General features: G+C 39.0%; 1 protein-coding gene across 5 annotated transcripts in view; it reads left to right on the top strand.

Moving 5' to 3' along the window:
• The first annotated feature begins 334 nt into the window (after positions 1-334).
• Positions 335-9,342, top strand: part of CNTNAP4 (contactin associated protein family member 4) — a 278,799-nt gene continuing 269,791 nt past the window's right edge. For all 5 annotated transcript variants that reach the window (XR_014805402.1, XM_084959528.1, XM_021097086.2 and 2 more), the window contains exon 1: positions 335-524. Coding sequence is in view for 1 of the 5 variants with exons in the window: in XM_021097085.2 (XP_020952744.2) it covers positions 440-524 (85 nt within the window). In the remaining 4 variants the exon portion in view is untranslated. The remainder of the gene's footprint in view (positions 525-9,342) is intronic.

Below are 9,342 nucleotides of genomic sequence, written 5' to 3'. Positions count from 1 at the left end.
GCCTCCAGGTCCGGCTTTCATCACAGCGCAGCGCGCGTGGAGCTCTGAGCGCGGCTGTGGATTTGGAGGACGGATGCGGCTGCCAATTTCTGGGACCACGGCGGAGAGGAGTGGGCGTGGCCTCGGCGGTGTGGATGCTCGTTAGAAAAGATGCTGGGCGCTTTTCAGGGAGCAGTCAGGGCTGTGGTGTGTGTGTGTTTGTGTGTGTGAGAGTGAGAGGGAGGGAAGGAGAGAGGGAGAGAGAGAGAGGAAGAGAGAGAGGGAGGGAGGGTGGGGGGGAGGAAAAGAGAGAGAGAGAGAGAAAAGCGAAGGGAGGAGAGAGGCTGAGAGACCCAGAGGTGCCGAAGACCCAGACAGAACTGGGAGAGGGACAGAGAACGCGACCCGATCCCTTGGAGAGCCACTCAAGATCTTTTGGGGAGGCCAGATAAATGTGAACATGGGGTCTGTCACCGGAGCTGTCCTCAAGATGCTACTTCTGCTATCTACTCCAAATTGGAACAGGGTTTTAGCTGGGAATTCCTGTAAGTATCCAGCAAATGATTTAAAACTTGCAGGGGGCCTCTCTGCAAAACTTTAATTCTCTCGTTTTTTATGATTATTATTTACAACTGGAATTGCCGCAAAGCATGTTGCTATAAATGAAGCATCACTTAAAAATCTTGCACATATGATTGGGTTGACACATGTCATTCCTTTTGGTCTGGTCAGAATATGCAAAGTGTCATTTGTCTTTTTGTCTAGGCGCAGCATCTTATCCTCTGGTCTTTGTGTGTTCCCTGAGAAGGCTCAAGTTCTAGTAAAACACTAAATGAGCGTCTTGACCAGAGAATCGCCTGTGCATGGCTTCCTTTCTTTCCTTTTTTAGGTTTACTAGATTTTATTGGAATTGAGTCTAACAGGAAAACAACTGGCAGACTTTACACTATGCTGCATTAGCTTAGGTTTCTGAAGTTTGCTATTTGGCATCCTGATGGCTGGCTGCATCTATAAAATGATGCCAGAATAATAGCTGAAATGTACTGCAGAATTCAGGGGCACAGTTGGTGGAGGTAAACTTCAATATTAAAAATTGCGCCCTTGCTGCTCTAAGAATGAGACTCGAACATTCCTGGGAGAAGGGGCTTGCTTCCTACATGCTGTGTCCTGAAAAAAACAAAAAAAAACCCCCAAAAAACCAAAAAAAAAAAAATTCAGATGATTTCCTGAACATTCAGATGATTTCTTTGGTGGCCGAATTTTTAACTTTATACATGTGTGTTTGAATATGCTGGTTCTGAATTAATGGGCTCAGGGAAGATTTATTAAGATCTTATTTCTAATTTGAGTATCATCCAGAATAATGTGGCAGAGAGCCCTTCTTCCACTTTGTTTGAGAGATAAGAAAAAGTTGTCAAAGTTATCTTTGGCTTAAAATCTCAAAAATGGGAGCATTTTCCCTCTCCTTTGATGAGTGATCAACAAGCTCAGCAAATACAACTTTTTCTCTCTTTCCTGGATTTTAAAAGCTCATCTGCTTTTCAAGAAAGAGCTATGAGGCCTCTTCAGGAATTTATGTTACTGCTGTTCAGCCAGGTTTGGGTTTGGGGGACACGAATACGCCAGTGAGCAGGCATTTGTTATGACACATCCCTGGAGTGTACGAAAGTGCTCTGATGTGGGAAGAGCATTGTAAATGACCTCACTGGCACCAGTCAAATGATCATTTACCCTGTGTGGCCACGGGGATTTCGTGCTCCCCTTCAGTATCATCGCATGTCCTGGTGTCATCTGTCACTGTGAAAGAACTTCACTCAGGCCCTGCCCTGTGCTGCTGTTTAAATTTTGGGATGTCAGAATCCCGTGAGTCAGTGAACGGTGCATGTTTTCACCTAGTCAAAAATCTTGGCATGCTGGTAGCACTTGACAAACATTACAACAAACAGTAACAACACAGAGCCACATGCACACACACTCACACACACTCACACACACACACACACACACACTCACACAGTTTTGTAGAAAAGTAATTCATCGTACAACTATCGAAGTTCAACAAAAAAGGAAGGCACTAGAGGTCACTCTTACAATGTAAAGTGCATCACTTGAAGCTTCAGTCCCTTTAGAAAAGCAGAGCTTAAATCTGGCCTAGAGGCAGTCTTGTCTTTCCAATAGGCAGCCTGTTTGAGTTGATAATCAATGTGACGGACTGGGCTACTAGTTGTTTTCATTTCTTTGTTTTCTTTAAGGCCGGTCAAAGGCAGATCAGCATTAAATAGCTTTCTTTGTAATAATATCTTCTATAAAGGAAAGATGAGCTCTTGAGAAGATCCGAGGGGAGCAGAATATTCATGGGTGCTCAGCTGTGGCTGGGCCTCTCCCAACGCTCAAAATTTCAGTGCTCGTTCTACACTCTTCTTCAGTGTTGGTTTACTCTTCAGGAAGCAGTTTAATGCTTTTTAAAAACATTTCGTAAACTTAGAGAACCTATAACATTTTAGATAACTAGGAGCATTTCAATATTAAAGTTGGAATTTTTGGCTACCGCTCTAAGAGTTGAGTATTCTTTAAGTCATAATTGAAGTTGCAATTTAAAAATGCAATTAGATGACTTCAGATACTTAAAGGTGTATTTAGTAATTTCTTGGTGGTATCACATTGACAGTATGATTTGTAGCAGTAGACGTAAAAGAAAAAAATTCATTTCCCAATTTTTATTTTGCTGTTCAATATTTAGTAAGTATTTTTTTTGGGGAAAGGAAGCAACATCTACTTACTAACAAGTCGTGGTGCTTCATATGTGTATCTTTTTTTGAAAAGCAAGTCTATGTGTTTACCAGCAAGGTAGGAATTCCCTGTATGGGTAAGTGACCATCAACCAGAATAAGTATCTTTAAGTATTATAATAACTCCAGTAATTCTTTTGGACAAGCCTTTGTATTAAAACACGAATCAGTCTTGATCACCAATATTAAAGTCAGGGAGAACGGAATAAAAATAAAGGAAATTAAAGGTCTGTCTCTCAGATGAATACAAAGATAGTTTCCCTCTATTTACAGCTGATTCACCAGAAGCAAATCTACTAAGCACTGAGTCGTCTCAAGACTGCCCAAGGCTGCCACTGTGAAAGCTTTCATGGGACAGGACTTTATACATTAGGGACAGCTCATGGATTAGCTGCATTTTAATATGAATGTTAGTTGTTCTAATTAATCAATAGGGTAACTCTAGGAGGATTCTGTGCAAACATATATACATGTTCATGTGTATGTATTTGTGTGTGTGTGAATATATCCATATATTTATATAAACATATATGAACTACTAGGCACATCTTTAGTGGCTATGATTCCTCCTCTTCTGCCTAAAGATGAAATATGTCGAATGGACCACATTCTTTGACTCCTAGCGCCCAGCTTGATGTTAAAAAAGCACTGAACCAGCTTCAGGTCTTTCCTCCTTGCTCTGGTCAAGGCGAGTTTGTTATTATGTTGAAGGGTTCCTTCCATGAAAGGTTAGAGTCCGATCCTTCTAGAAGACCTTCCTCTTTGTTAATTGCAGGGGCTGTTGGTTTCTTCACTTGCTCCTAAGAGAGATGCACTGAGAAGGGGGTCATCTCTTTCATCATTGCTCTTGTGAACCCACAGTTTCCTTCTGAGCATTAAGGCATTGCTGGGGGAGGGCTGACATGCTACAAAAGAAGAACAGGTGTAAGTCGTAAGGCAACTAAGAGGTTTGCTTTTGTTTTTGCTCTTGGAGATCATGTGATGGAAACTCTCTGACTTCAGGCATATTGAGAATACTTAATGCTCACCAGGTAGCTTATGAATGACATAATTAGAAGTTAATTTCTCATGGAGTTCTTTCTTTTCCCTAATTGGAATAAAGGCTATGTCTGATATCTACCCTGAAAGAAGCACTAAAGAATATGTTGAAATTAATAGGCGGAAGTAATGACTTGAGTAGATGATGACTCTTGTGGGTTCTGGGATGCCCCCTAAATGCTCCTGGGCAGATTCTCTAAGTGTTAAAATTCAACTTTGTACTTCTGTCTAGAAACTTCCTTCTTCTTCTCCTCCTCGCACCCGACTTCCTTTCCATAGCAAAAAATGACCAGATGACAGTAGTAGAGCACTGATAAAATACAATTATATGATGCAACACAAAGGGGTTGGCCTTTGGGTATAAAGGTGAATCTGAACTTTGTCTCACTTGTTTTTAACAGCAATGCTGATGTGTTTCAATCAGTCTGGTGCATTCTCCCCTCTCCTGATTGTACACATCCCAAATCATTTCTGACTGGAAAGCCTCCAGCTATGGGGATAACACAGCTCGTAGCCAACACAGGGACTGAGCACATGACTTTCACATGACACCAAGTGCTTTACTTTAAGTAAAAAAAATTTAATGTCGTCTAAAATTAAATTTCAGAATTTGTATCATATATAGACAATTCCTTTATGGGAGCCCACCTCTATATCAAGATTGAATTAATTTACCTCTTCAATGAAAACAAATTAATAGAATTGTATAACATCAATTGTAACATAATGTAATATTTTGTTCAGAGGATGGTAAAATATGACCCATGGGCCACATCTGGCCCACTGCCTGTTATGTGTAGCCTGTGAGCTGAGAATGCTTTTTACATATTTAAATGTTTGAAAAAATTAGACAAATAATTTTGGGGGGCACAAAAGAATTATATGCAACTGAAACTTCAGTGGTTCATTCTTCACATTAGTAGACCTGTATGGCAAAACTTTATACTCGATTATTATTATATTTTTAGTTTTATCAATAAAATTGTCTTAAAATTGACTACCCTTTTGTTATACAGGGACCTATATAGTATTCTTTACTTTCTGGCTCTTTATAGAAAGAGTTCATTGACTTTTGATTTAAATAGTATGCAATGACAGAGTTCCCGTTGTGGCTCAGTGGTTAATGAATCCAACTAGGTACCATGAGGATGTGGGTTCGATCCCTGGCCTCGCTTGGTGGGTTAAGGATCCAGTGTTGCTGTGAGCTGTGGTGTAGGTCACAGACACATCTCAGATCCTGTGTTGCTGTGGCTCTGGTGTAGGCCAGAGGCTACAGCTCCGATTAGACCCCTAGCCTGAGAACCTCCACATGCCATGGGTGTGGCCCTAGAAAAGACAAAAAGACACACACACACAAAATAGTATGCAATGTAATATAATGATGAGACATGGATAGTGTATAAGTTATATGCTGCTATGATAAAATTTAGTCTTTATTATTCTGAACACAAATTGAGGAATTGTGGTGCTGGAGGTAATGCTTCTACTGCCAGAAACTATCACAGAAAAAGCCTTTGTTCGTATCTTCTTCATATGTGTCTTCCTAAAAACTGTATTCTTCAGAAATACTGCTATTTCCATATGTATGAATTATTTATAACTATTAGCAAAGTTTCAGCAGTTTTGGTTGCTAAAGAGGCACTTTCAATCTCAAGTAATCCCATTAGTATAAGAAGTTCAATAAAGTGTATAAGTAATTACATCTTAGATATTTTGAATGAAAATTCTGTTGTTATTTTATACTTTCATGGGTGCAAAATATCCCACTTCATACTAATCAGGAACTTGCATTTGAAATCGCTGTTGGGATGAGGGAAATGATCTCACTGCAGAGTGTTCTTGTCCCTGTGACTTTTACAGTATCAGCTTCCTCAAAATTCTGAAATTGGCAAACTTTCTAGAATAAATTGAAAAATAGATTTTCATTTCAGCACTGCCCACTGAGAATTCATAATAATTAAGCAGGTGCCTTTCACCTCCTCGTGCCAAGGTAATGAATTTTTATGTAAATGCCTTGTCCATTTGGAATTTATTTAATTTTCATTTCCAAGAACTGATGAGGGGCCTTCAGTGGCCATCAGTGTTTGTTAAAAGTTTAAGGAAGTTAAAAAATATGATAGGGTATATAGAATATTTACAAAATTCTTTTCATTGAAATTTCACTGTAGCGCTTTTTCCCCAAACAAATGGCCATCTGTTGAAATTAATTTATTTTTCATAATACTGCTGCTGATGATTCAGCTCTAATGCAGATTTCTGTCTTATCAAAAGACCAATTTCCGGATCAAAGACAACCTAGGACCGTCTCATAGAGCTCACTTCATGTTACTGACTCTGGGTGTCGACAAGAATGATGATGGGGTCCATGACTTTCCACAGCAAACAGATGATAAAGGATAGTGACATTCACATTACATGGTTCTGGACTTTTTTACAAGAGAATATCAGTCTTGCTTTGCAAACACCTATTTTTCACGATTTGATGCTATATGTAGAGCCTGAATCCCCTTTCCTTAGAAAATCATGTATTAGGGCCTTAATAGTGTCAATGCATGAATCATATGACTGATGAGTTGGGTTATTTAAGATGTTCTTCTCTATCCTTTTAAAAAATCTTTTCCTCTCCTCCTTTGTGACTGACGATTTGCAGAGTGGCCTCGCACCTGAAAACAGTAGGAAGAATAGTAAGAATGAATCCAGCATTGTTATATAAATCCCAGATATGCACATTCAGATTGGTAGGTGAATGTTTCTGGTGAAATATGAAATAATGCAGACTTTGACTTTTTCAGTGGCCTGGTGTTTCCATTGATGCTTAGCTTAGTTCTTTTTTTCATTTTTATCGATTCAGTAATCTTGGCCTCAATAACTTATTTAGTGGTTACTTAGAATTATTGCAGTTTTTTCAAGTTAACATATATGATAAGGAAGGATTGACCCATCAGACAATATGTGCTTAAAATAGGGGATGTTTTGTGAGTTAACCCTGATCATGAGATGAAGCAAGCTGTGTTCTTGGTGGTGGTGGGGGGTGAATTTCCATAGAGTATAATGGATCATTTTTTTAATGAGTGTTTCAGTTGACAGCTTTTAGAGGTACTTTTCAACAATCAGATCTTTAAAAATACATCTTGAATTGTAGCCTCAAATGCTAAGGTCAATTTGATTTTGGTCTCTTCAAAAATAAAAATCGCAGAGAGAGAATTAAATGCCCCAAACTAAATGCAGATCAAAAATTATGGTGCTTTAGAAGGCCTTGTGGCTCTCACTGGAAGTCCTTCAAGGAAGAAGGAATGCATCAAAAATCTCAATTAACTGAATATCCTTAAATGAACAATTTACCCACAAGATTAATATTGTCATTTGAAGGCTTCGAGGGTTTTTTTTTTCTTTTTTCTTTTTTTTGTCTCTTTAGGACCGCACCCAGGGCACGTGGAGGTTTCCAGGCTGGGGGTCCCGTCGAAGTTGTAGCTGCCAGCCTACGGCCTACACCACAGTCACAGCAACACCAGATCTTAGCCGCGTCTGTGACCTACACCACAACGCATGGCAACGCAGGATCCTTCACCCACTGAGTGAGACCAGGGATCAAACCTCTGTCCTCAAGTTTCCCCTAAGCCATGATGGAAACTTCAGAGGGTTTTTTTGTTTGTTTGTTTGTTTGTTTAAAACTTCTTGAGAAATAATGGGTAGTTTACCCATAACACCAAGCTATAATAAATGGTTTTCTAAATAACCGAGGTGTCATTGACCATTGGATTATCTTCTTAGTTCCCTTTGGGGAGGAAATGTCATGTCTGAGATTTTAACTTTTAAATTTCTTCAGTGAATTCTAAATCTGTCATTGTCTGGCTGTGTGCTTCAGTTAGGCATCTCTGTATATATGTGTTGATTTATTTGACGTTTATCATTCCCACTTTGTAATCTATGAATTTAGATCTTCCCTGGCATTGATCACTCTAGGGTCTTCATGACTCTGTTTTGGTAAAGACTGTATCTGATGTGTTACTGTGCAAGTAAAGATAGTTTTGCTTCCCAGTTAACTTTGAGAGGATAAAGTTTTTGGCAGAATGTCTTTTGCCAGAGTATTCACATACATGGTACCTGAAATGACAATATTACTTAATGCTAAAGAATATTACAAATTATCATTATTACTTCAGTTCCTCAGAGGAATTGGTATTTGGAAGAGGAAGAGTATGTGCTTCATTTTTTTTTTTTTTCTCCCCAGTGAATTTTCATCATGGTTCATGGGAAAGTGGTACTCTGGTCATAAAACCGGAGAAATAGCATAACAGGAGGTAAAAATGAGCCTGTTTATGTTACAGTTAATGAGTCATTCCAATGTAATAATTGGAAAAGTGAGTGAAGCCTGAAAACATTTGACATTTTAAGTAGTTTAAAATTAGTAACTATAAAATTTTTCATGCCATAAGTATTTAATAGAGCAGTGATGAAATTTACCTCTAAGGTTTTTAAATCACAAAGGAAAAAAAAATGGTGTGATATGTATCAGTCGGCCTATAGCTCTAACTACCTTTTTATTAAGTACCCCTTATTACTTGGCAGTGCTCTAGAATAAGATGTTATGTGCTTCTAAATTGTAAGAGACATATTTGTTTCTGTAACCATTTTTTTCCCCCTCACTGGCAATTATGGTACTTAGACGTGAGGTCACAGGTTGATATTTAGTTTAGAAACGGAAGGTGAATATATAAATTCAACCGCTTTCCCAGAGTGCATTTATTGTATAGTTTTAAGACAAATGACAATCTGTAATATCGTTTTCTTCAGACGTACTCTGAAGTTGTAAGTTAGAGAGAGACCTTTTTTGAATGTCCATGGAAGGGCATCAATAAAATGCCTTGGCAATTGGTTGCCAGCCTTGGAGCTGGTAGATGCCTGGATGACAAGGAACAGACCTTTGCACCTGGCAACCCACGGCTGCTGCGAGCTGGGCAAGTGCTCCTGTTACTATAAACCAATCACTCGCGTTCTCCTGTTATTATAAACCAATCCCTTTCGCATATCAGTGAGATTTTTGAGAACATTTGAGGAAGTTTAGTTTCTCTCTGGACTAATAGTTTTGTTCTAAAAGATTGCCTAGGTGTTTAGGTCTTTGAGACGTGTCTTTAGTTTTCAGAGATATTGAGACGTGTTTGTCTTTTAAGATATGTTCATGCAGAGAACCAAACAGAAGGCAAGGAACTAAATGGCAAGTGGTCTGTGCGGAAATGCATTGCTGAGATGAAATTATCGTGTGTGTGTGTGTGTGTGTGTGTGTGTGTGTGTGTGTGCGCGCGGTCGCACATGCACATGTTGGAAGATGTTCTGGGTGCGAATTGGGAAAGAGGCCATGTTGGCAGAAAAATGGAAAAACTCCCCTAGGTGGCACATTTGTAATTAACTATTATTGGGATACCTAATACAACTTTTATTTTATTGCTACCATACCAGAATAAGCTCCAGTACAGTGTTAAAACGGCATGTGGGATTGAAAAATAGCAAGAGGTCTTTTTGGATCCAGTTTAAACTC

This window comes from Sus scrofa, chromosome 6, assembly GCF_054392235.1.
Source record: "Sus scrofa isolate SSC_HxYL_T2T_F1_AM1 chromosome 6, Sscrofa_HxYL_maternal_Yorkshire_Landrace_v2.0, whole genome shotgun sequence".
NCBI lineage: Eukaryota > Metazoa > Chordata > Mammalia > Artiodactyla > Suidae > Sus > Sus scrofa.
The sequence above is the reverse complement of the archived record's forward strand: the minus strand, read 5'-3'. Positions and strand labels throughout refer to the sequence as shown.